The sequence below is a fragment of the Gadus morhua genome, chromosome 21, assembly GCF_902167405.1.
Source record: "Gadus morhua chromosome 21, gadMor3.0, whole genome shotgun sequence".
Lineage (NCBI taxonomy): Eukaryota > Metazoa > Chordata > Actinopteri > Gadiformes > Gadidae > Gadus > Gadus morhua.
Genome location: NC_044068.1, coordinates 14,934,309 through 14,958,338, shown reverse-complemented (window position 1 = coordinate 14,958,338; position 24,030 = coordinate 14,934,309). Strand labels below are relative to the sequence as shown.

The 24,030-nt window shown below is 45.6% G+C and overlaps 2 protein-coding genes across 6 annotated transcripts; one reads left to right on the top strand and one right to left on the bottom strand.

The window, feature by feature from the left end:
- Positions 1–233: 233 nt before the first annotated feature.
- On the top strand, positions 234–14,060 carry fntb (farnesyltransferase, CAAX box, subunit beta). Of its 2 annotated transcripts, none has more exons than XR_003974334.1 (12): positions 234–470; positions 1,100–1,164; positions 2,158–2,230; positions 2,577–2,668; positions 5,945–6,091; positions 6,624–6,707; positions 7,226–7,312; positions 7,668–7,797; positions 9,929–10,061; positions 12,467–12,574; positions 12,877–12,991; positions 13,429–14,060. XR_003974334.1 is itself a non-coding variant. In XM_030345577.1 (12 exons), exons 1-12 carry the CDS (start codon positions 372–374, stop codon positions 13,579–13,581), a joined length of 1,290 nt encoding a protein of 429 aa, XP_030201437.1. In that variant the 5' UTR covers positions 234–371; the 3' UTR covers positions 13,582–14,060. The 2 variants fall into 2 exon arrangements, 1 of the variants encoding a protein (XP_030201437.1); XM_030345577.1 differs by having other exon boundaries at positions 12,467–12,578.
- Positions 14,061–14,452: 392 nt separating this feature from the next.
- max (myc associated factor X) lies at positions 14,453–21,329 on the bottom strand. Of its 4 annotated transcripts, none has more exons than XM_030345541.1 (6): positions 21,149–21,329; positions 20,846–20,872; positions 17,200–17,307; positions 16,417–16,491; positions 16,056–16,197; positions 14,453–15,880 (listed from the first exon to the last, which is right to left on the bottom strand). In XM_030345541.1, exons 1-6 carry the CDS (start codon positions 21,182–21,184, stop codon positions 15,690–15,692), a joined length of 579 nt encoding a protein of 192 aa, XP_030201401.1. In that variant the 5' UTR covers positions 21,185–21,329; the 3' UTR covers positions 14,453–15,689. The 4 variants fall into 4 exon arrangements, with proteins under 4 accessions (XP_030201401.1, XP_030201402.1, XP_030201403.1 ...); XM_030345542.1 differs by having other exon boundaries at positions 16,056–16,194; XM_030345543.1 differs by lacking the exon at positions 16,417–16,491.
- Between the last annotated feature and the right edge of the window lie 2,701 nt (positions 21,330–24,030).

Sequence of the window (24,030 nt, the reverse complement as noted above, 5' to 3'; positions counted from 1 at the left end):
TGCAGCTACCACACAGACGTATATATACTCCTGACATGTGTGGATTTTCAATCATTAGAATTAATAATTATTGAACACTCTTGAACAATATTGAACATGCTAACACTGCCTGCGTTAAAGGAATATACTATGCCTGGTTATATTCACCCCTGCTGCTGTGCATTTAGGATTGTGACTTTGTGGTGGTCCTAAAGCGGTTTGTTCTTTCGGGCTTGCCGTAGCGGATAAAGCATCCCTGCGCGCGCAGACCACGCCCACTGTTATGTTGAGCGGAAGTGAATAGTAACGGAGAAGGCTATCAAATAAAAACGACCAACACAAACCGAAAGCATTGTAATTTCACAAACCACGGAATTTAATTCATATCTATTATGGAAAACACGCCACCGACTTTGCGTTGCTTTAATGAAAACCATTGTGCAGAGTTGTTCCCAGACGACGGAGTGGAGACAGTAACTTCAGAGGAGCAGGTGAGGCATGAGTGGGAGGATAAGCCATAACAGTGACTTAAGAGTATGCTGCATGGCACACATTGATCACACCCACTTGATAGCTGTGAGAAGTAACCTACATGTCAAACACGTGTAATCCCCTGGGTATTTTGGATTAGCTCAAATAAGTGTGTGAAAATAAAACAAGTGCTAGCTTACCATCGATTTCCCAAAGTAACCTTGTATGAATCGGGGTTAACAGGATTACTTAGAAAAGCAAACGATTGTTTTTCTGAACGTGAGCGGTCAACCCAGCGTGGTTCGTAGGATAATCGCCTCCTGAGCACACTGGAGATCAAGATATTAGTCATTTTTGGTGGCATCACTCGATGCTGACGAAAAGCCTTCAAGAGCTTTGAGACTCCGTCGATGAGATGAATTACAATCCGCAGACGCTTTTATCAAAGCAAAACAATCAAAGTGTACATTTGAAATGGAAGTAACTACAGAACAGATATGTGAACGACCAGGTTCCTAATTAGCAACTGGAAAGAGTGCCATTGCCAAATACTGACGTGATTTATAAATGTTGGTGGTGTCACTGTTTGTTGTCCAAGCTCGTCATGTTGTTCGCTGACGCTGATGCTTTTTTTTATTACCCCGCCCAGAAAAAAGTTGAACGCAACATTGAAGAAGTCCTAAGTGTTTACAAGCAAATACACAGTGTACCAGAGTAAGTATTCATTGTTCTGAATGTATCGGCCTTAATTAAACCACACAACTTATTTAATATTATAGAACATGATATAACTTAATAGTAATATGACCATAATAGTCATACTCCTAGTCAAAAGTCACAGTCAAATCTCCTGGTTGTTCCCGATCTGTTAATAGCAGTTTTAATGATCAACCAACTACACTGGCCAGCCCATAATATTTTTTGCTTTTCCACTATTGGAAATGGATGGTGCTGTTGACTTAGCTGTTGTCATGACCACCGCTTCACACTGATTGTCTGAGTAAGTGCTAGAGCTAGAGCTATGACACTGCGGATGATCACTGACTTGCCCGGCATTGTATAGGTAGGGTCTCATTACAGGGATGGTAGCTCTCTGCTGCATGGAAAGGGCAGGCGACTAATAGGATCAGGGCCGAGGGGAGGGATGGAGGAGTGGTCAGCTCCCTGCATGACTCATCCCCATGAGCCGCCGTGGTGTGGTTATGATGAGCACGTCGTTCCGCAGAAGCTAGTGAAAGGGAACGGCTTGCATTTCCCCAACGTGTATGAAAATAGTCAAAGTAGATCCCAAGAGAAAATTCAAAGCAATCTTCAGCGTTGCGGTTTTTGTAACCTAGCCCGTGTTACACAATTTACAAGGCCTTTTATTCAAATTAAATTACCTGCATTTGCCTATTCATTAGGTAGCCCATTGCCTGCATTCTGCATCTATATTTACTGCAATTTCCCCATTTAGGTTTAACAATCTCTAGTTTATTATATGTGTATCATTATGGCCATGCATATGAGTAGACCTCAATCTATCAATCGACCAATTCCGTTTTTTTCTTTTTATTCCAAACCAATTATTCACTATAGATCGCCGAGTAGCACTGATTTGTGTGTTCAAATATATGTTTGTTCTTCTCATGTCTCTATAGCTCCACACACATGTCCCAACAGAGCTTACTCACAAACTGTCTCTCTCTCCTTCTCCCTAACCCCCAGGCCAACGCTTTTACGGGAACAGCACTACCAGTATCTCAAGAAAGGTTTACGTACCCTCTCCGACGCTTACGAGGTACGGCACCAAAAATACGCCATCAAATCTAGGGACACCTACAGAAATGAATTAGCCTAGAAAGAGCGGCCCTGTTTGTTTCCCACTCTGAGCTTGGCCCCTCCCTCTCTGTCTCGGACGCAGCCTCAGCCCTTCTGTCTCTTTTATCACTGCTTTATCTCAGTCTACAACAATTCACTCTAATGAGTCCTCTTCTGAATCACTAGTCTGAAACCTTTCTAAAATGTGTGTGTGTGTGTGTGTGTGTGTGTGTGTGTGTGTGTGTGTGTGTGTGTGTGTGTGTGTGTGTGTGTGTGTGTGTGTGTGTGTGTGTGTGTGTGTGTGTGTGTGTGTGTGTGTGTTACAGTGTCTGGATGCCAGCAGACCATGGCTTTGCTATTGGATTCTTCACAGTCTGGAGCTGCTGGAGGAACCAATTCCTGCTGCTGTGGCTTCAGAGTAAGTGTCTCACAGACACACACAGACTTGCATGTACATGCACATACACAGGACGTAAGGTTACTTAAGGTAACCTGGGGTAAATTAATTGAGTGCCACTGTATGGGTCCCGTTCTTCAAGTAGGTGAGGTGTCTAGGTGACTATAACAGACATAGCTCACCAGCTATAAATACTGTGTGTCTGCATGCACTCTTTTTGCAGACTACAGATTATGTTATTCCCTGAGTGGCCTGTTGACCTTCCTTCATATATCAGGTATACCTTTTATAAAAAAGACCCCACCACTCAACAGCATTGCATATCTAGTCATGAGGGTGTTGTGGGGTCACAAACCAATGACCTTGCAGTCAAGTTCAATCCAAAGTAATTCCTGCAAAAGAATGGAGGGGGGTTGGGGGACTCAGATCAGGCCACATTTAGGATCTCAGGGTCAGAACAAAGGCACTGTAGTTATCGCCCCAGGCAGCCGGTGGGCCAGACGCTGTTCAGACCTGGGCTCTGCATGGCAGACAAAAGAACGGTTTGTCTTATTGTGCTGCCGTAAGCCACGCATCTCCTCAGGGCCTGGGCAGAGCTGTATGAGCCGGAGCCTGGCTGGAGTGGGATTTGGTGGGGGAGGGTCTCTCAAATCAAACTTTCGATTTGGGGTCGCAACGATCAGTTGATAAATAATTAATTAATGTTGCAGCTCAATTCAAATATTTGGAGTCTGTGTGATGATGGATCTTCATAAAAAGTATGGTTGAGTTTTTCTTGACTGCCTTTCAGATAAAGCAAGCACACTAATAACTTTAGACTCTTGTGATGACATTTCCTATTATTTATGACATTTTATAGCCTCTTAAATAATCTTTAGCTGCAGCCATACTTAAAAATAATGATCTAAAGTCGGATAGTGGACATGCTCAAATCCGGGGCGCTTCACTTTCTTTCACTCCTTATTTGTTCTGGCCAATCATTAAGTGCATGATGACAACGCAAACTCTGCAAAACATGTTAACATGTAATAAGACACACGCACAAGTTTACCTTGCTAAACCAGTCAGCCTTTGCTCACCTGATGCGCGCACACACACACACACACACACACACACACACACACACACACACACACACACACACACACACACACACACACACACACACACACACACACACACACACACACACACACACACACACACACGTGTTTTGCCAAGCTGGAGGTGTGGAGTCCTCTTCTTTTAAAAGCCTCTACGGTTCTGTGTTACCCAGGGGGGACAGAAAGCGAGGCGAGGGCGTTTCTATGTGTTGCGGCCAAAGAGGCATGTTCAGCCCTTAATGAGCCTCCCGCTCCCTGGGAGAGCTGAGGCTGAGGCGGTGTGCTGCCAGGGTACCAACCCACGGGCAGCCGTTCCCGGCCTCTCCCGGCCTCTCCCAGCCGCTCCCGGTCACTACTACCCCTAGAAAGAGTCATGCCAACCCACCGGCTGGCCAGCGCACGTCCCTTTAGTACACAGTAGGCCTGCACGATAAATCTTTAAAAAAATCCCGATCTCGATTCGCATCCTATGTGGATTTAAGTTTTTAATTACTTTTTGTCATGATTCTTGTGTGCAACAAAAAATATATTTTGTGAGAAAAAAAATTGTGGCAGAGATCAATTCTAAGCTGAAAATTCCTGATTCATATTTTTCACTGAATCATGCAGGCCTAGTACACAGGCACGTGTGCATGTGCACATACACACACTCGCACACGCACACGCACACACACACACATAGCGAAATAACATGACATGTCGACAGGGTCCTCTGTGATCTGTGAGTGTTCATCCCCGTTGAGAAGGAGGGAGGGGGGGGGGTGCTGGAGTTGGTTGGTTTTTATTGATTTGTTTTTAAGAGCACCAAGGCTGCACTAGAGGGAGTAAAGTGTGGTTCAGATGGTGCGTGCTGGCGCTCTCCCACTGGCCTGCGCCAGGCGTCTGGACACACAAGTCCAGGCTGCCCACTGTGGCGGCAGCCAAGCCCCTGGCCTCATGCTCTGTCAGCTCCTGCAGACTGGAGCCCTTCTGATCTGATCTCTGCTACTGTGGATGCACACAAGTTCCTATGTGTGTGTGGCTTGGAGTTTGTACGTTTTTTGTTTGTTAGTGTGTGTGTGTGTGTGTGTGTGTGTGTGTGCACAAGTGCGTGTTTGATGTCTCAGAGGAAGTTGCAAAAAGTGTCTGTGAGCCTGGCGGAAGCAAAGACTTGATGAGAATGCATGACCTTGACACATCGTGCATTCAGCTGTTGATACAGCGTCCACTGCCCCTCCGAGAGCTGCTGCTGTTGTCCAATTATCAGATACCATGGCGTTTTTGTTAATGAGCGAGAGGAAAGTTGAACTGCTCTCTCATTATCTGCGCCGTAGTGTATTTGTTAAGATGTGTCACCTATTATGAGCTGATATTGCATTCTCTGCATAAAGTGGGAAATGTTTTCCCACTTGGTCACTCTTGTAGTAGACTATCCTTCTTTACGTCCAATGGCGTCAAGAAACTGATCCACCTTACTGTAATGAACGTTTCAATGGCAAAACAAAAACTAAATTAAATAAATACAACAACCTAATAAATAAATAGGTTGTTGGCAGTCATGTGACACACATGTCGCGCAAACTTCAGAGGGAGGGCAGGAAGTGAAATGGAGAATGCCGGGCAGCATTAGTCTGATACTGTAAACCAAATGTTAAAAAAATAAAATACAAAGTCTTGAACCTCGTAATGCAGAACTCGTGCTACACCTGAGATCAAACGAAGGCCTTCAAAAGCCTGGAGGCACATCTCCTTTTCATGTGTGGCTCGGTTCCTGGATGGGGAACAAATGAACTAAAGCACAGCTAGTGTTCTCCAGGGTGAGTGTATGTATGCCTTTAAGCTTTCAAGTAAAAATGCTTACCAACCCTATGCTAAGGATGGGTTGTAACGGTGAACAAAAACCTTTGCTGCTCACCTTGCTAGATAGCATCGTATCATTAAACCATTAGGGTTAAACACATCATCAACCGCTAAGAAACATAGTGTTTATCTTAACTTACATGCAGTGTATTTACATCTAGTGAACACTTCCTGCACTCCATGTCCACTCCAGTGGTGTGACCTTATCTGCCAACAACCTATTGGGAATATCGGCAATGTCCATTACATGGTAATGCGATACATGTCATCCAATCAGCATATTGATTTAAGCATTTGATTTCACACCACTCCTAGTAACACAGTCTCCCATTATCCCCCACCACCCCCTGTCTAGTGTGTGTCAGTTCCTGGCCCACTGCCAGAGCCCAACCGGGGGTTTCGCGGGGGGCCCCAGACAGCACGCGCACCTGGCCCCCACCTACGCCGCTGTCAACGCCCTGTGCATCATCGGGACGGAGGAGGCCTACGGCATCATAGACCGGTAGGGGTCGCCGCACCCGCACCTTGTGTTGTTGTCCGGGCTAACATCCAGAACGGAGAGCCTAAGGTGAGGGGCTGGGGTGGTGACCGTCTGCACCACCACACAGGGCGATCGCTGTGTGAGTGGTAGACACACACAGTGGTGTCTGTTGTTTATCCCGTTCAGAGCACTTTGTTAATCCTGAAAAGGGTTTGTTTGTTTGCTCAGGCAATTGCTCTGCTCGTGATAGAAAAAGTAAACTCCAAAAAGAGATGATGTAAAGTGCAAGTACACATATAAACCGAAAAATACACCTAGAAAATGGGCAAATCGACCAGCAAATATAAATAAAATACGCATGGTCGTAAAACTTTATGGCACTATTACAGTGCCTCAAAGGCTGGGATATAGCCCATTCAATGGAAATATGAAGTCCTGGTTCCATTGGGAATGGAGGTGATAAATAGGCAATATAAACAACCTGTGCCTGGGGATTTGAATACCAATGTCCTGTATTCTTATGACATGTGTCTCCCACTGCCCTGTGTTCCAGGGAGAGGCTGCTGGACTTCCTGCGCTCCGTCAAGCAGCCAGATGGCTCCTTTGTGATGCACGTCGGCGGCGAGGTGGATGTCAGGTGAAGCCCCCCCCCAGGGATGCCTCTCTCTCTCTCTCGCTCTCGCTCTATTCTCTCGCTCTCTCCTGCATCCTTTCCCTTGGCTTTCAGATTAGACTCCTCTTTCTCAGTCATCAGCACAAACTCAATCAATACATTTCATTCATAAGATTTAGTAAAAAAAAATGTATGCACACTTACATTATGTGGCTAATGTATGTGTATATATACACATGCACACTTCTTGTTTGCATAAGGTTTTGGCAGGCAGTACATTTCATGAGAAATTATACCTTTTTATTATTATGTACAATTTGATACTTCATTTGTTATTTACAGTGAATTCTGAAAAAGACATGTCATAACAAAAAGCGTACAAAAGAAAAGGTATGAAATGGATGCTGTGGTTCTGTTGACAAACAGAAACAACCTATTCAGGCACCCGTTAAGCATATTAGACCAGTTCTACCTAGTGTATTGGTGTGCTTGTTGCCCTCGGGGGGTGGGTCTCCTGACGCTGGTCCCTCTGTACTCCACAGGAGTGCGTACTGCGCAGCCTCCGTGGCCTCGCTCACTAACATCCTCACGCCCAAACTCTTTGAGGACACCCCGGGCTGGATCCTACGGTGAGACACGCCCCTCCTTTCAGTTTATTTATTTATTTCCCTCCCCCGGGCCGTATCTCTGTCCCAGCCTTATCTGCTCTGTTGTCCCCCTACAGTCCCATCACTCTTTCTTTGGACTTGTTTTTACCGTTGGTGTTTGTTCTTAATGTTAGTGGGTATTTCTGCTCTTGACTCCCTCAGCACCAATAAACATGGGAAATATATTAGTCTTTCAAATACATTCCTATTTTATGTTGTTTTTTTTGCTGTGAAGGTCGTAATCACAAATCATAATCTTTACCAAATACGCCCCCCTTCTCCGGCCCCTGCCGACTAACTGTTTCAGCACTGAGCTTTAACACTGTTTCCTCCGCAGGTGTCAGAATTGGGAGGGCGGTCTCGGGGGTGTTCCTGGCCTGGAGGCCCACGGCGGCTACACCTTCTGTGGCACAGCGGCCATGGTCATCCTGGGCAAGGAGCATATGCTGGATCTGAAAGGCCTGCTGGTGAGCCCTGACCTGGCTCTACCACTCCCTGAACACGCACCAATATGACCCTGTTTCATTTGGGTTGGATCGCAATCCAAAAATGAATTGCACCTGTGTTTATTTCGACGTTATACCTTTCACGCGTACAACACGAATAACGCGTTGACTCTGTTTACCCAGCACCTACTGGGGAAGCGAACCTCGTTCCCATTCCAGATAGAAACCTGGCTAAAGCTCCATGTGGCCTTATCTGACGTTGATTTCCTCAACATCAGATGATATTGATAACGCCGTTTGGAGAAGAGGGGTGGGGGTTCAGATCCTCCTCTAATATCCTGTTCTAACGTGGAGTATTGGGTGATATTACGGTAGCGAGAATGCTGCTTCTCTGTGGTGCTTTTGAACAGATGGTTCAGGGCTGAAGCCAAGGCAAGAACCCTGCAAAGGTGATACCATCACAAAAATAACCCGCGCCCCACAGTAGACCCTATAACAGGACACAAGACTGAAACACACCTAGCGTCTTTTAAGGCTTCCTGATGCATTGACCAAGGGAACATTTCAAAACGAGGGAGCTTGAGTGACAGCTTGAGCGACAGCATCAACGATTTATAAGACTGACCACTTCTGAGAAAAAAATAATGGAGTCCATCTTCCATCGTGTGAGGAATAATCCTTCTAAACGTCTTCACCTCTTCAGATTCAAAGTGGATGAACCTCTTTGTTCCCAGCATCTGTAATCCACCTTCATACACGTAGACCCTCTGTGCGTGTCTGCCGAAGGTGTCCACACTCTAATCAGGTCTGTTTCAGCCCCGGGCGGGGCTGACGTCAGTGAGGGGTGCGTGTCCTGACAGTGGACCCATGGCTACCTTCTCTGGCGCCCGCTGAAGAGCCGGGCTGCCGTCAGACGTAGAGCAGGTGTTGCGATGTGTCAAAACACACCGTCACACGTGCATTGACATCACACAGCAGATGGCTCCCGCTGCAGGCCCAGTGAGTCAGGCTCTGAGCACGCCGCAGCCCTGATGAACACAGCGTTCTGTTTGACTCCCCCACTAAGGACATGGAGCAACCAATGAAAGAATGATGTGGAAGAATCTCTCTGACCATGGGCAAGACAATCACAATCACATTTTATTTTTTAATTTGCATCCTCATTTATTATATACAACTACACTGCCGTTGCAAAGAGATATGCCCAGTCGGCTTTGATTCTGACTCCTGTATCACGTCATCACCATCTCTTCTAGGATCTCGCCGAGATTTTGACTTGATTAATCATGATGGTCACCATTTCAAGGTTGCCAACATCATACTTTCATCAACATTTGATACACAAACAAAAATCTTTCAAGTATAGGTCTTACCTGGGTTTTGAAAGAGTATCTCTAAACAGGGTTTCTTGGTTGTCACATTGTTTCTAAAATGTATTTCGCGTAACATAACTTAAAATAATAAATAGTTGTAGGTTTTTATTCTCTGTAGTCCACGATGCCTGCTATTGGGCATTTAATCATCTAAAATATTATAATTTCTGCCTAGCATTAGACTGGAGCCCAGCTGGTTTAAAATCATATTTCATGCTCAACCAATCTATGCCATGCGGAGTGGAATGGGAGCCAATTAGTGGTTTCCATAGCAACAAAAAATTATTCAGCCGGCCCTAATTCACCGTCCTCGGGCATACCTCTGATCTTCTTGTCTGCCATGCCGACACTGTGTGCCCTGATGTTGATGAAACTACACAAGTGGTCTTCAGACTTGACGCTCTCGACTATGCGATTGTTCTGACCATCCCCTCTGGCTCCTTTATTCCTATCAGCCATGTCCCAGTTTGTCCAAAAACAAGGCTAGCTGTATTTCAGTAAAATAAAAAAATATATATTTCTTTATTTATATTTTCCCCACATAACCGGTGATGCCAACAGCAAGTTGATTTTCAAAGGAAAGCCAACTTTTCTTTCAAATCCATGAACCTAGATAACAAACCACTTCATCAGCAGGTGACCAGTGTCCACATGCGTCAATAAGAAGTTCTGCGTGCAGTAGCACGTGTTTAACCCAGAGGGGGAGGCGTCTCATGGGGTGTGGTTCTCCTCTAAGGGGGATGTCTCTGAGGGTGTTGTGCGCCGTTGTTCCCCTGCAGCGTTGGACGGTCAGCAGACAGATGCGCTACGAGGGAGGTTTCCAGGGCCGCTGTAACAAGCTGGTGGACGGCTGCTACTCCTTCTGGCAGGCAGGGCTCCTGCCCCTGCTGCACCGGGCCTTCTTCAGGGACGGTAGGGGCCCCCCCCCACACACTGAGACACACGCACACACGGCAACCACACGCACGCACGCCAACCACACACACGCATGCCAACCACACACACGCGCGCACAGATACACAGACAAGCACGCACAGATACACACACACAAGCACGCAAATACACACAGAAACGCGGAGATAAGCACACACAAGCGCAGATACACACGTGCAGATACACACACACACGCAGATACACACGCACGCAGGAGATCACTTCCAAGTCTTGCGTCCTAGTCTCTCATTTATTAACGGAGCTCTTTAATCTCGTGGAGTGTCTCAGAGGGTTTCACGCGCAAACATGTTTTTCTGTTGTGTCCCCGTTTAAAATTGGCTGGGATTTCTGTTGATTTTTGCTGGATAGAAAAATTCCTTGTGGGACAACAAATGCAGATTAAAAGATACGGGCAGGAGCTCAATCACACCCATGACAGGGTATGAAAGGGAATGTTTTTTCTTTGAAAACCGTGCAAACACCAAAAAGAAAGTAAAGATATTCTGCACAGATTTAAAAACCTTGTCTAGATCAAGCCTTCGCTCCTACATTGAAGGCCAACTGCGGATCTTTACCTGTAGGGAACTAAGACACAGTGGTGATGCAACAGTCCGCAAACACATGTACGTAGCCTATATCTATATTTGGCAACCATACGGCAAGCTTTACACAACTCTTGGTTGTTGTGTACCGATGTAGGGCGGCCAGGGAGGTGTCTGGCCTCAAACCAAAAACCTGTTGAGATGGGTTTCTCAAGGACTGTGGCGACATGCGTTTGGTTTCATCAGACCCAAATCTCTGTTGTGATGAAACCCAGATTTAGTCAGAGCTGATACCTCCCTGCGTCAGGCTGCCCATGAGCGGCTTCCTAGAGGTACACCATCGGAGACCAGGACCAGGACAATGGTCTCATGAGACGGCGCCAACTAGGTCAAACTAGGACAACAAAGAAAACTGGTTTGCACCAGTAAAGCCAAAGCATTATCCAAGTGACCAGAATTAAAGGTCAGGGGGGATATGAGTGCAAGTCTGAGATCCTCATTGAAAAGCAGGGCATCGTTCTGCTGAGAGCAGTCCATTTATATCCACTACATAATTCCAGCTCTAAGCATACATACTTTGAGTCAGATGGCGATACTGATAATTAGTTGACATAAAGTACTGCCACATTTGCAAGAGTTTCCCCTCATGAGTATACTTGACTTGCCTCAGAAAGGACATGACATCTGTCAACCAGAGGGACATAAGTGGGCCCTTAAGCGACTTCCAGCATAGTAAGAGGCGACGGCTTGCTAATAAAGATGAAAAAATCTGACATTGAATGACGCCCCTTCAGTAAAAGCTCCACATACAGCCGACTGTGGCCAAGCAAGAAAATGTATTGGAAGTATGTTGGAGCTAATAGTGAGGTTACCCTTCCAGGAGCTGTACGTGACCGGACATCGAAAGAAGGTTTGACATTGGTCGCACTCGTCATCCTTGTTAGGGAACGTTTCAGACGGCTCATCCTTGGATTAGTGAACGCTGCACAGCGCTACAGATTGTATTGGCCCAAGTCCGGCACAGACTGGGCTTGTAGGCATTCTTTCTACTGCCATGTCCCGCCACTCCTCAGCAAAGTCCACTCCGACTCAAGCTCCATTGTTGGTTTAATATTTTTTATAGCAGTCATCACTGAGAGAAAATAGTTAATTATAGATCCTTGAGATTAAGGATTTATGACAGGGATTTAACCCAATGCAATCTTCCCAGGGCTGTTCACTAAATGTCTGACTTGGAAAGAACGAAAAAGATGAGATGCAGGTGATATTTTGTGGATAACTCTAACGTTAAGAAATGCGAATCTCGTAAGCATTTAATACCTCTGCTGTGTAAATGAGAGAAAGTAGGGAGGAAACAAGAGATGTCTTAATTAAAAGGGGCTAAAGTGGAGGCAGAAAGACATTTTAATTGGCGCATAAACTGATACCGACTGATTATTAAAGCTGTGAGAGACGAAGTCTAGGATGGCTCCTCCAATCTGCACCACAGGGAGTCCAACGCCCCAATTCAAAGGCATCTCTATGAATCAGGGTTGACCATAGTATAGCTGGATGTTGCGCCGGGCAAATCAACCATTAAATTGGCATCTTTCAAGTAATTACTTGGATTTCCTAGGGGTATTACCACCAAGAGGAACCTGAAGCTATGGAATAAAAAATAAATAAATTGGGCAGAAAAATATGGGTTCATTGAAGTAAGTAGAAACACTTTAACCTGAGATGAGAAAATCAATTCAGATTTGCATGAGAAGGTTTTATTGTGGTGTGTATTTAATTGACGCCAGCCGAGCCATTGGTCATGAGTCTGGGGTTGATCTTGCCCCCCGCCCCCTCTGTGTGCAGGTGAGTCTGAGCTGAGTCTGCAGAGGTGGATGTTTGAGCAGCAGGCCCTGCAGGAGTACATCCTCCTGTGCTGCCAGAACCCGGCCGGAGGGCTCCTGGACAAACCTGGCAAGTCAGTACCCGCCGCCATCTGGACCCCACCACACACACACAGAAACCCAAGGACTGGGGATGATTTGTTTTGCGACCATGCTGCTTTATCTCTCCCCAATGTTCTGCTCTTCTCCCCGTTGGGAGGGAATTACCATGGAATTGATGGATTCAAAAGCGCTCGATGAAATAATAAGTGAAAGACTGAGCATTTGCTAAGGTTTTGAAGGCTTTACTCTTATTGTCTTGCTATGAGCCTTAGTCCCCGACGTGTCCCCAGAGGCTTGTTGTATACTAAATAAATGTCTCGCTCCCTCCAGGTCCAGAGATTTCTACCACACCTGTTACTGTTTGAGTGGCCTCTCCGTAGCACAGCACTTTGGCAACGTGGACCTCCACCGCGAGTTCATCCTGGGAAAGGAGGAGAACCGACTGGTGAGGCACCGTGGAGCTCTGGGTTGTGGCTGGTCGTGAACATTGACATTATTCTGATGACATAACCGCAGAATAATTCAGTAGAAATATGAATGAGAGTGTTGACGTTGCTGTTGGCGACATTGTGGCATCGAAGAAATGTGAGACGGGCAAACAACCAAATATATCTGGTTGAGAAATGATGAGTCAACTCTGTAGTGTAAACATATGACACCAGTTTTCTAGCGACCAGTGGCTCTGCTTTGCATCGATGCCTGTAATACTCTTTAGCTTCATTTGATGTGAATATAGGAATTAATATGGCTGTTATTTAGGGCTGAAAAACGAATAAGACGAGCCCACATTGCACCCATTAACTTTTACTAATGTGAACCCATTTCAAACCTAACTAATGACGTTGCTAACGTTTTTTTCCTCAACTCATCCTGGGTTCCAAGGCGCCGACCCACCCAGTGTACAACATCTGCCCAGAGAAGGTGGCCGCGGCTCTGCAGCACTTCCACCGGCTGCCCGTGTCTGGCCAGAGCTCCGCCCCCTCCTCCAGCAGCCACCAACAACCGGCCCCCGCTGCCGACGGGGAGCTGTCGTAGGGCCGCACGGAGCCTCGAGCGGGCGTCAACGGTGGAGGCAAGCGCCACCTGTCCTCACCCTGCAGGCGGTCTCCCAGTAGATGTGGACAGACCTTAGCACCACGAAGGCAGACTGTGGTGCCGCAACGGACATATGGGGCTGGGGATTTTAGTGGGGGGCTGGGGGGTTAGGACTGGCTGGAATAAAAGATGGGTTTGGTGGGACGTGTTTGCGTTTCACTGAGTTTCTGCTAGCCCAGTTGCTTTGTTTTCTGAACGTCACGCGGTCTAGACGGGTGAAAGTGAGGCTGTACGAATGGTCTTGTGATGGCACGTAACTAAGTTCACGGACGACAGCGCTTTGGACGTGATTAGGCATGAGGTGTGACATGTATGCTCAGTAACTAATAATAGCTAATGTAGTGAACTGTGACATGGAGATTCTGCTGGACACTGCATCACGGCTATTCTAAAAATAAAATCCCCATGCAAAACCCTAATGAGGTGAGAATGTTCTTCCTGTGAAGTCTTCCTGACCTCGGGGGGGAATGAGTGACACACACCTCTTCATGAACGCTTCGAGGGGCTCCACTTCCGTTGAAGGGATGTCTGTGTGCGGGTGTTGAGTGTTAGATATTATACAATTATAGACTACAATGGTCTTAATTTAGAAAGCATCGAAAAGCTATAACCATATATGCCTAGAGGCTATTGCAGGTGGAGTAAAGTTGTTCGTAGTGCACAGCGAAAGACGGTCAAATTCGGAGTTTGCTTGTTGCATGGATGGATAGAATAAACTGGTTGAAAGGGCGAAAAGTCAAGTTTCATAGACACTTTGTCTAAAATTGGGTGGCACTAGATCACAGACTTGGTGAATGAAATAGATACAAAGTTAAAGGATAAAATAGTTTATTTCAGTCTTATAGTTAAGGTACGCCTCAACTTGCAAGACAATTGTTGGCAGTATGTACAACATACCTGTATCTTCCATGGAATGGAACAAAGACCTTTTAACAATAATTATATCCTACATTGAACTTAAAAAGGAAATGATATATACACACATTTCCTAGACACGCAGAAACAGCTTGCTAGTTGTCCTTGATGAAAAGGAGAGGGGGGGGGGGGGGTCAGCAACAATGAATGTATAACTAAAGCACGACACGTCATCTTAATTTGCCTTCTTTCCTTGTTCTGGAAAACAAAGGGAGCTACCTTTTGACAATAAATTTCTAGATCATACGTTTAATGAAAACTACATGTGACCAATAGGCCTTTTCCCATGATTTGTGAGAATACTACAAAATGCATAACATACTTTACTTGAAAAAGACCCAATCATTGCTTTTTATATAAAATGTAGACCCCTAATGTATTCAGCCACCTAAAATTCTTTCACTAGATCAAACTAAAGGACCATACAAGCTCTTAAGAGTTCCTTGCGCTTTTTCCAAAACATCAATTTAAACATTTATGAATAAACAATTGGTACAATTTTCTTTTTTAGCGATAAACATGTCCAAATGGGAAACAATCTGCATCCAATGGGCCTGAGGTGGGCGTTATCTGTTCATATTCTCTAAAGTGGAAAATTAGGCAACAAATCTTCGCCCAAAAGGAAAAACCTAAGACATTTCTTCTAGGTGTGTGTAAATAAATTCAATGACATTCTCAGCAAGAATATTCAACGAAATGAAAGAAATAAACATATTTATTAACATAGCAGTGCTTGGAGGAGGTCACCTGCCCTCTCCCTCACCCGCAGAACCCAGGAGACGGGACCGTAGAGGGTAGAAAAAGCATCAAGTCTGTAAGAAGCCAAGCTGCCTCATATCTGGGTTTGTTGTCGGTTTCTGGTCGTATTTTCTGGTGGAGGGATTTGCGGGACACGTCAAGAGAGAGACTAACCTAGGGAGACGTTCTGGCCACAGGTTAACAGTTGGTTAACGTTTAGTTAACTAGTGGCCAGGACCCCGACCCTTTCCAAATACTATTTGATTGCAGAGAAGAAAACTGAGCACTTTTGGGGGGAGCCTCTGGTGCAGGCCCAGCCAGAGAGGGCAGGCTGGGGGGGGGGGGGGGGGGGGAGATTGAGAGAGTGGTGGGGTGGAGTGTGTCTCGTGGCCCTCTTAGCTGTCCTCGCCGCGGAGCTTCTTGCGGCTGGGGTGCTCCTCGGCGTCCGACTCGGAGCTGGAGTCGGAGCCCCCGTCGAAGGCCGACACGGCGCTGCCCTTGGGGTTGGTGTACAGGCTGCTGTCCGGGGACGAGTAGCTGGCCTGCTGGAGCTGCGTGGAGCCCTTCACCTTCTCCAGTGCGCGCACTGGGGGGAGACACACACACACAGACACACACACACACACACAGACACACACACACACACACACGGTTATGTGTGATAAAGTACACCCCCACAAGGGACATGCAGTGAGGCTGGAGGAGAGTGGTCCTGGGTGTGGGGGGCTGCAGAGGGTTGTGTGCGTGTCCCATGCTCTTACCCTGCTGCTCCAACAGTGCGTTCTGCTTCTTCAGGTCGTCGATGTCCTGCTGGTGCGTGTGGTTTTTCCGCCTCATGTACTGGATATACTCTGTAGCTTTGTCTAGGATTTGGGCTCGAGACGCCTGCTTGATAGACTGCTGCTGGTGGGAAATGAAAACATAAAGCGGGGCCGCAAGGGTACAGTGTCTATCACATTGCTTACATACATACATACATACATACACACACGCCCACCGCACTCGTCTCTCACACGCCACTCGAACACTGGGGGGGGGGGGTGGACTGCAGGGAATCTACCAATGACCTTACACGGGTCCATTTACACACAACTTGGTACCCTGTCAAGAGTATTTAAGCACCTCTGAGTGGAGATGGGGAAGCTGGGTCCTATTCCCTCCCTGGCCATGGGCCACTGGAGCGTTCAGCTCCTCGAACTAAACCAAACAGAGAGGGTTACTACAGTCATGTGTGGCTCCTCTCTGAACCGTCAGCTGTAAAGGGAACATCTTGATTAGATGGCCCTTAAAAACAACAGGGTGTGGTGGGGTGCCAGCCAACACGGAACAGCCTCCTGGCCTTTATGCTTTGAGCGCCTCCTTGACTTGAACCTAATGCTAATGCTAATGGAGCCGGTATCCAAGCACACATCTTTATGCTGCATTCCCCACTAAAACATTAATCACATAGAATTGTATATTAGACATCACTGTAGGGGTGGGGCAGCCCGGCCTCCACGTCTAGGATGTCGAGACAGGAAAGGAAAAACTAATTTCTACAAGATGAGTCTGTTGGGAGTACATCCAGACAGCGTCCTAGGCTAGCTACTGCTCCAGCATCTATGACCTGCCTCTGGCCTCCACTAAGGACACAGTCCACATTCATCAGGACACACACACACACACACGTTAAAACACAACATTTGGCTCACCAAACAGCTACATTTTTCTTCCATTATTTATAAGCTGCAGTAATAAATGTTCAATTACAAAAAAATACATTTTATAATATTAAACTGTTAACATTATAAACAAGGTAAAAACAAAAGGTTTTCCATGAAGCAACACCCTTGACCCCTTCCCACCCAGGAGGGGGCTGCAGGGAGGCCTGCAGCCCCCCCCGACCACAGCCAGGCCTCCACCAACCTTTTCCCCTTGCAGTGCGGGCACGGAGTCCCGCAGGCTGTGGAAGCTGTCCTTAATGTGGTCCCTGCGCTTGCGCTCCAGTGCATTGTGGTGCGCCCGCTTGTCAGCCTGCGGAGCACAGAGAGAGCGTCACCAGGGCCTGGGACGGGGCCAGCGGTACAAGGACCAGAGTGGCCATGGCCGAGAGAGAGACAGACAGAGAGAGAGAGAGAGAGACAGAGGGTCCGGGGCATGTTGAGCCAAGTTGGGAGCTGTATGCGCCTCCCGCCCTCCTGTAGACTATAGGAAACATTCCGCTTTGATCTCTGGTCGTCTCGTTTAAAAAAAGGGCCATACTGGTATAATGTATTCATGTGCACAATGCGCAGACTAAGCCAGTATGTTCACTGCCATTCATGTAGAAAATGTGTAGGGACAACACACCACACTCTGCAAGAACATTACAGCACACAGGTGATCCTTCCACGCAACAAAATGCGCCCTTAGCAGTAATATCTGATGACGATGAAACCATCCCGACTCCTACACATGAACACAAAGGTACATTGGTGTTTCACTTTAAAATGGTGTCAACAGTGAGATATGCTGAAAACATAACCAGCCGTTGGCATTTTCATAAAAATAGAATTAAACAACTTGAGATAAATATGGGGGTATATCTATAGCTTAATGGTTTGTGGAACTATTGTTCCTATCCCACCACCAGCCACACGGAAACCACCAGGCCAACCCACAGTGGGAGAGATATGGTCATCAGATGTGTAAATCGTCAAGTTGTAACCCTTTTCCCTGTACCAAACACCTATTTCCCAGTATTAAAAAATCCCAGACAAAATGAAGTTAGACAGGTCAGGTACAGACAACTCAGACTTTACATTCCAGTAAGATCTTCGTACAGAACAAGATGGACGCCCTGGTCGCATGACAAAAGCCTGGCCAGCAATTATCCCCATTAGAGGTTCAACCTGTTCCTAGTCATAACCTGTGAGCGAATGGGACCCGACCAATGACGGACGTTATGCCTGTTATGCCACCAGATAACCCCACTCATCATGCTGTTCATAACTTAATTCTTGTCTAATGAGAAAACGCCCAGACTAAACACGAAGAGGCAGAAAGAAAACAATGCTGCCAAGCCACGCCCTAGTCACACGACATGGCAGGAGTCACATGCACATCACACCGTGACTCACTGGCTTGTGTGATCAAAAATGAAAACAAAACCACCTGTCGGGCAGCACGCAGTATGTGACACTGCCGCCAGATCACTCAGTAACAGATACCTTGATAGTAAGCCACGACACACGCCACGTGTGACTCAATATCCAGACGTAAGCAATAGACACACGGGTTACTAAGAAACCAGACTGAAGAGGAACGTCGCTGAATCAATTAAGGACTGTAACAAAATATAAAGAGCACTTCAAAATATACATATCTCTTCTATGTTTGGAAATCATGCAGCAAATTAAGTGTGGATTGAAAATGGGTAGGCATTGGTTCAAGGGTTTTCAGAGCATTTACAGAATCAACAACTTGGATTACCTCACAGTCACAATCGTGGCAGCACCATTAGTTCCATGGAGGTTGGGTAAACCCCAAATATCTTTTTCAAGTGTTTTATTTTGGGTGCAAACATGGGAAATTGTCTGGAATAAACGAGGCGCGACTACCTCAGGCAGAAAATGCTTATCAAGAGTGGCAGTTCTTAGGTTAGGTCCTGTAGGGAAGAAATGAGCAGAACCTTTTACATGTTCTCTGACCCCAAAGTCCACAGTGTTTAAAATAAGCGTAGGCGATGTTTCTCATGCTGGTTTGATTTTTGACTTTGCAATAATTGTAATTATGGAGAGCCATTTTGCAAGGTAATTCCCTGACAAACCAACAGAATGTTCTCGTATTCTCGGCTGACTAACCAGTGGCACTAAAGCCACTATGTCCAGTGGCATTAATAGCTTGTTCTTCAGGGTATTAGCCCTCAAGGGTAGAGGCCCTGCTTGTTACTAACTTGGTTGCGGGCAGGCTATGGTAAATATTGTTCTACAGCAACATCCAACAGGTCCCTTAGGACGTGTGTATCCAGTTTCCAGGGTGTGCCCATGATGGCACCTCCATCATAAAGCAGGAAAGGTCTCGCAGGCCACCTCAGAGATGACACGCAAACAAGGCCACTTCCTCCATTCCGGTCATACCTGACTGGTTGGGCTACATAACACCCCCAGCCTTGGTGATAGTTAATGCTTGGTGGCCAAACACTGTGCGACAGGTCAAAATCACAGCTTGGCGAAAACAAAGCTACCCCCTCACATGTGATCAGGAGAGGCACATAGACGTTGGCTTTATATAAAAACCAGGAACGGCAGGCTACCATCTACTACTTCTACAAAGTAATGCAGTAGTAGTCCTTCATGAAAAACAAAGAACACCTATCAATAATTCTAACAAGCAATGTGTTCCCTCATTGCTAGACAGCTATTTTATTTCCAGTAAATTGTCATCAACAGTAACAGACTATTTGTTTCAATTCAGATAAGGCATAATCCTTACTTTGGATACCATTGTCCCGTATTTAAGATGCATCTGTGCTCTTCCTTTATCATGTCTCATAAGGGACTAAACAATCTACTGATAAGATAACTAGTTTCCAATGGCATGTAGTGCTGAATGACAGTAATCTAAATCATAATAATTTTAACTTGAAGTGTCAATGGTAGAATTATTTTTTTCTATTACGTCCTAAGGAAGCATTGGATTTTATAGTGGGATTGCCTTTACATGTACACTATAACTGACATCTAAAAAAACTGAAAACCCGGTACGGTGCGTTGACATTTTGGCAGCATGCACAGAGATGATTCGACTGTGCATCTTTCCCCATGTCGTGTTGGGTGTTTTTCCCTCGCCCGTATGGGATGCGGCTACGTCATTATTTTGCTTGCCAGCACTCAATGGTCTGTGGAGAGAAGATGGCTCTAATCACCGGCTGCAACATAAGAAAACATCCCGCAGCATCCTTCCTGACACTCAAACTGCGCCGAGATGGAAGGGCAACGTTAACGCTACGCGGTCCGACAATCCTAACCCCAATACCGTCGACTGAATATGAATGTGTTCAGCGGTGACTCCTTCGTAAGATGACCTCAATGCAAATGTTATCGCGAGTGGTATCCCCCAGTGATCGCAACGAAAAGGCGGTCGGGATCGCTTATCAAGTACAGTACGCTTTGTGATGCATTTCAAAAGCAATACAGCTATTCAACCGGGATAAGGCTTTGGTCTAAATATAGATGTCGTCTCACCAACTCCCTGTGGCTACATGCACACAGGATAGGGATGCCCTGCGTTGCACTAATGCACGCTTCACACAGCAAACCAATCGCTACCCTATCATAAATACATAAGCAAGCCTCACTAGTTCCGTGCTATCGACAACTAAGCGTGGTGTGCATCGACGTGCAATATCTAAATGGTGTGACTCAAGTGGCATCTCCTGTAAACCGTAACGTCTCGTACTGAACGATAACAAGTTTTCGAGCGCAAATTTAGCATCTGATGAATTTAAAAAAGGCAGAAAGGAAAAAGGTAGAATGAGAGAGAGTCTAGGAGAAGATAAGACACGGGGACTAGTATCCCCTTTGGTACGCACCACACCGTGATACCTCGGGGAGTCTTCCTGCAAAGAAACAGAACAAAAAGTGCAATTGTAGACACTGTAAAAATTAAATGGACCCTTGGTCGTAAGTCTATGATCGTGTTTTCAATAGTATAGCGATTTCGAGAAACCGACTGAGTTCGAAAGCCGTTATTTCCGATAAAAAACATCTTACTGACAACCACATTATAGTCACTCAGGGAAACCAAGCTAGCCTGTTTACGACTAGCTAGCCAGTGCTAACCAGCTATATGAGCCACTCAGACATGAAAAAACACAATAAATCACTATACTCACGTCGCTATCGACTTCGATATCATCGTTATCGCTCATCCTTGGCCGAATTGCCCTCTTTCAAAAGAACGGGCCACTCAAAAACAACATGAATCAAATCAAACTCGAGGCAAACGCACAAACACACCAGCCTTGCACAAGCCTCCAGCGGACACTAGCGTTGAGGTGGATCCAACCGACTATCTCCACGTGACTCCAGACGGCCGCTGCTCCGCAACGCGCCTGCGCGACATCTCGGGAGGTTGTGGTACGTGTAGTTTCATGTTTTCACATGTTGTCTTTTATTTGATGAAATATTCTACCAACTTGTGGGTTTATATGTACCATGCTCAGTTAGATATTGTTTTTTACTAGTTCGATTTAGGTCAAATCTTCTGCGAGAATTAACTAATTGTTATTTGAAACGCATATTTAGTATAAACTACAATTTCCAAAAAGGTCAACAATATTGTCGTCGTCATCCTAAATGGCTTACGTTTATAGGCACTCTCTCTCTCTCTCTCTCTCTCTCTCTCTCTCTCTCTCTCTCTCTCTCTCTCTCTCTCTCTCTCTCTCTCTCTATCTATCTCTGAAGAGATGGATATAAAAAATGGGGCTTACACTTTGGATTATAAAATGTACAAAAACATAAGCTCACAGCAACAGACTGCCCCAAGCAGGTCAAAAGACCAGAAACCCCATCCGCTCCACACACTCTACTCCTCCAGTCCACCCAGCAGCAGACCCTAACCCTAACCCTAACCCTCAATCCCCTTTCTCTTGGTAATTCCATCTCACTTCCCCCTCTTAACCAGCTCATTCAGAGATTTACCCCCCCCCCCCCCCCCCCCCCATATTATGTAGCCATATGGCCTTTAGCCCGGGGCACAAACAGGGTCAAACAGAAACAAGTTATTTGACAGCGTATCGCTCACAAATGGGGTTGTACACTGTGAGAGACTGCCACCGAGCCCATGGCTGCATAATGAGGCTGCATAGGTTTTAATAATGTATCCCCTATACAGCTCTGCACCAGCCACTCCATCTTTAATCTGGGGGGGGGGGGGGGCTGTGACGGGCCCCCTGGAGCATCGGGTCAGACGGGGAAAATGCCCCAGATCTTTACAACTATACCAAGATTGAATTTAAACAATATGAACGAGACCTTTATGAAGGAAACTCCTGACCTTATGATGAATCATTAAGCAACAGTATTCTATGAAAGCTTAAATCTATATATGGTGATATGGTGTTTTATTAATTAGATTCTTTCTGGGGGTCATCCTCCCTTTTCTCCACCATAGCCCCAGAGTTAAATTAATTATTTGTATCTTAAACAATTGTATAGTATGATTTGATGCAAAAAGGAATTGTGATATTATTGTTTTTAAAATAAACAATGCATGACAAGAGAAAAAAAAAAGAGAGCTCACGTTCTTGTTGATGCCAAGTAAACCTGTAAATGTATTTGAATCTGGTGACTAGATGACCGTTTTTTTTTAACTTATATTAGCCTTTGTCTATTTCTTTGTTGTGTGTCCTTGTGTATCTTTATGTTATTATGAGCTAATTATGTGTACCTGACTGCAAGACAAGTTTCCCTTTTGGGACAATAAAGTTAAACTGAACTGAACTGAACCAAAGTAAATCGGATCCTCCAAAAGATAAAACAATTCAATGATACCCATGTTCGAATGCTACAATATTTTAATATTTCAAATATAACATATATAATATAATATAATATAATATACATTTAAGCAGTAGAATATTAGACTTCATAATTTACTTTTAGTTGTAGTTATTGTTTTTCAAATATCACCACTAGGGGCCGGTAGAGATCAACTCATGATTCAGTACATACAGGCGCTTACACTGGTCTCAGCATTTGGCGTGAATGTGTAATTTGGCAACCTGCACTCGCACTGCCACTAACGCCTCCTTTTTAAAACGATGACACGTGTTGTTGTTTTTTATATAATAAATAATAGAAAATAATAAAAAATAAAAGCAATGAATGATTCAGAGGGAATGCAGAAGCAGTGAAAAAATACCATTACAGCCTTTATGCCTATGGCAGTACAGGTATGGAGGTCATCAAAATGTATTCAGAAGTCTGAAGGCTCTCTGAAGCTGCAGCCGGGCGGGCAGTGGTGCTACTGCTAAAGCACTTTGAATCAAGAGATTCCACTGGTGAAGAGATGTTTGGTGTTGATTTGGAAATGAAGGAGGGTAATAGTATGAACACCGAGCCATGTGAATATCTTCTGCAGAGTCAGCATCACGGCAGCCAAGTGTCTATACAGAGGATCACGATCATTTACTATCTTCACAAGAGTAGCAAGAGAAACTCTGCCTCATACAAACATACGTCTGTGAGAAAGATTCTCAAGCTATCCACCAACAAGATGGCGCTCTCTTGGCCAGTGCATCAACCGCCTTCTTCAACAGGAGAATCCCCTCACTGAAAAAAAAAAATTCTCAGAAGAGGTAGGTTTAGGAAAGACATTGTTGCCTCCTCCAAGCTCCTCCAAAACGCCCTCAAGGCTCCAGCCTCTGCACAGCCCTGCTGAGAGTCTTTGAGCCACGTCTGCCTCCGCCAAGCCACTTCCTGGCCTAGCTGAGAGGCCTAGGGCCAGGCCAGGTCCTCCTTCACCAAGCCACTACCTGGCCGAGCTGAGAGGCCTAGGGCAATGTTAGTAGGATTCAGAAGAGCTTTGGCTGTCAATTTATTATGTTATGCAGTTTATGATTCTGTTGTAGAAATATCGAACCGATGTTTGGTATTACTGGAATATTAATGATCTTCATATGAATGTTCAAGCCATGGTTAGGAGATCAAGGTTAATGGCATCAACTTAGACTCTGGGGAGGTTTCCAGTTGAACCTTTTAGATGTTATGGTAC

Excerpts from the sequence above, each read along its gene's own strand:
- max (XM_030345541.1), bottom strand. The coding sequence starts at position 21,184 with ATGAGCGATAACGATGATATCGAAGTCGATAGCGAC. Across the intron at positions 16,198-16,416 it reads TTCCCCATCTCCACTCAGAG|CAGCAGTCTATCAAGCAGGC; the intron begins GTGCTTAAATAC and ends ATTTCCCACCAG. Across the intron at positions 15,881-16,055 it reads CGCACTGTTGGAGCAGCAGG|TGCGCGCACTGGAGAAGGTG; the intron begins GTAAGAGCATGG and ends GTCTCCCCCCAG.
- fntb (XM_030345577.1), top strand. The coding sequence starts at position 372 with ATGGAAAACACGCCACCGACTTTGCGTTGCTTTAATGAAAACCATTGT. Across the intron at positions 471-1,099 it reads CAGTAACTTCAGAGGAGCAG|AAAAAAGTTGAACGCAACAT; the intron begins GTGAGGCATGAG and ends TACCCCGCCCAG. Across the intron at positions 6,092-6,623 it reads GCCTACGGCATCATAGACCG|GGAGAGGCTGCTGGACTTCC; the intron begins GTAGGGGTCGCC and ends CCTGTGTTCCAG.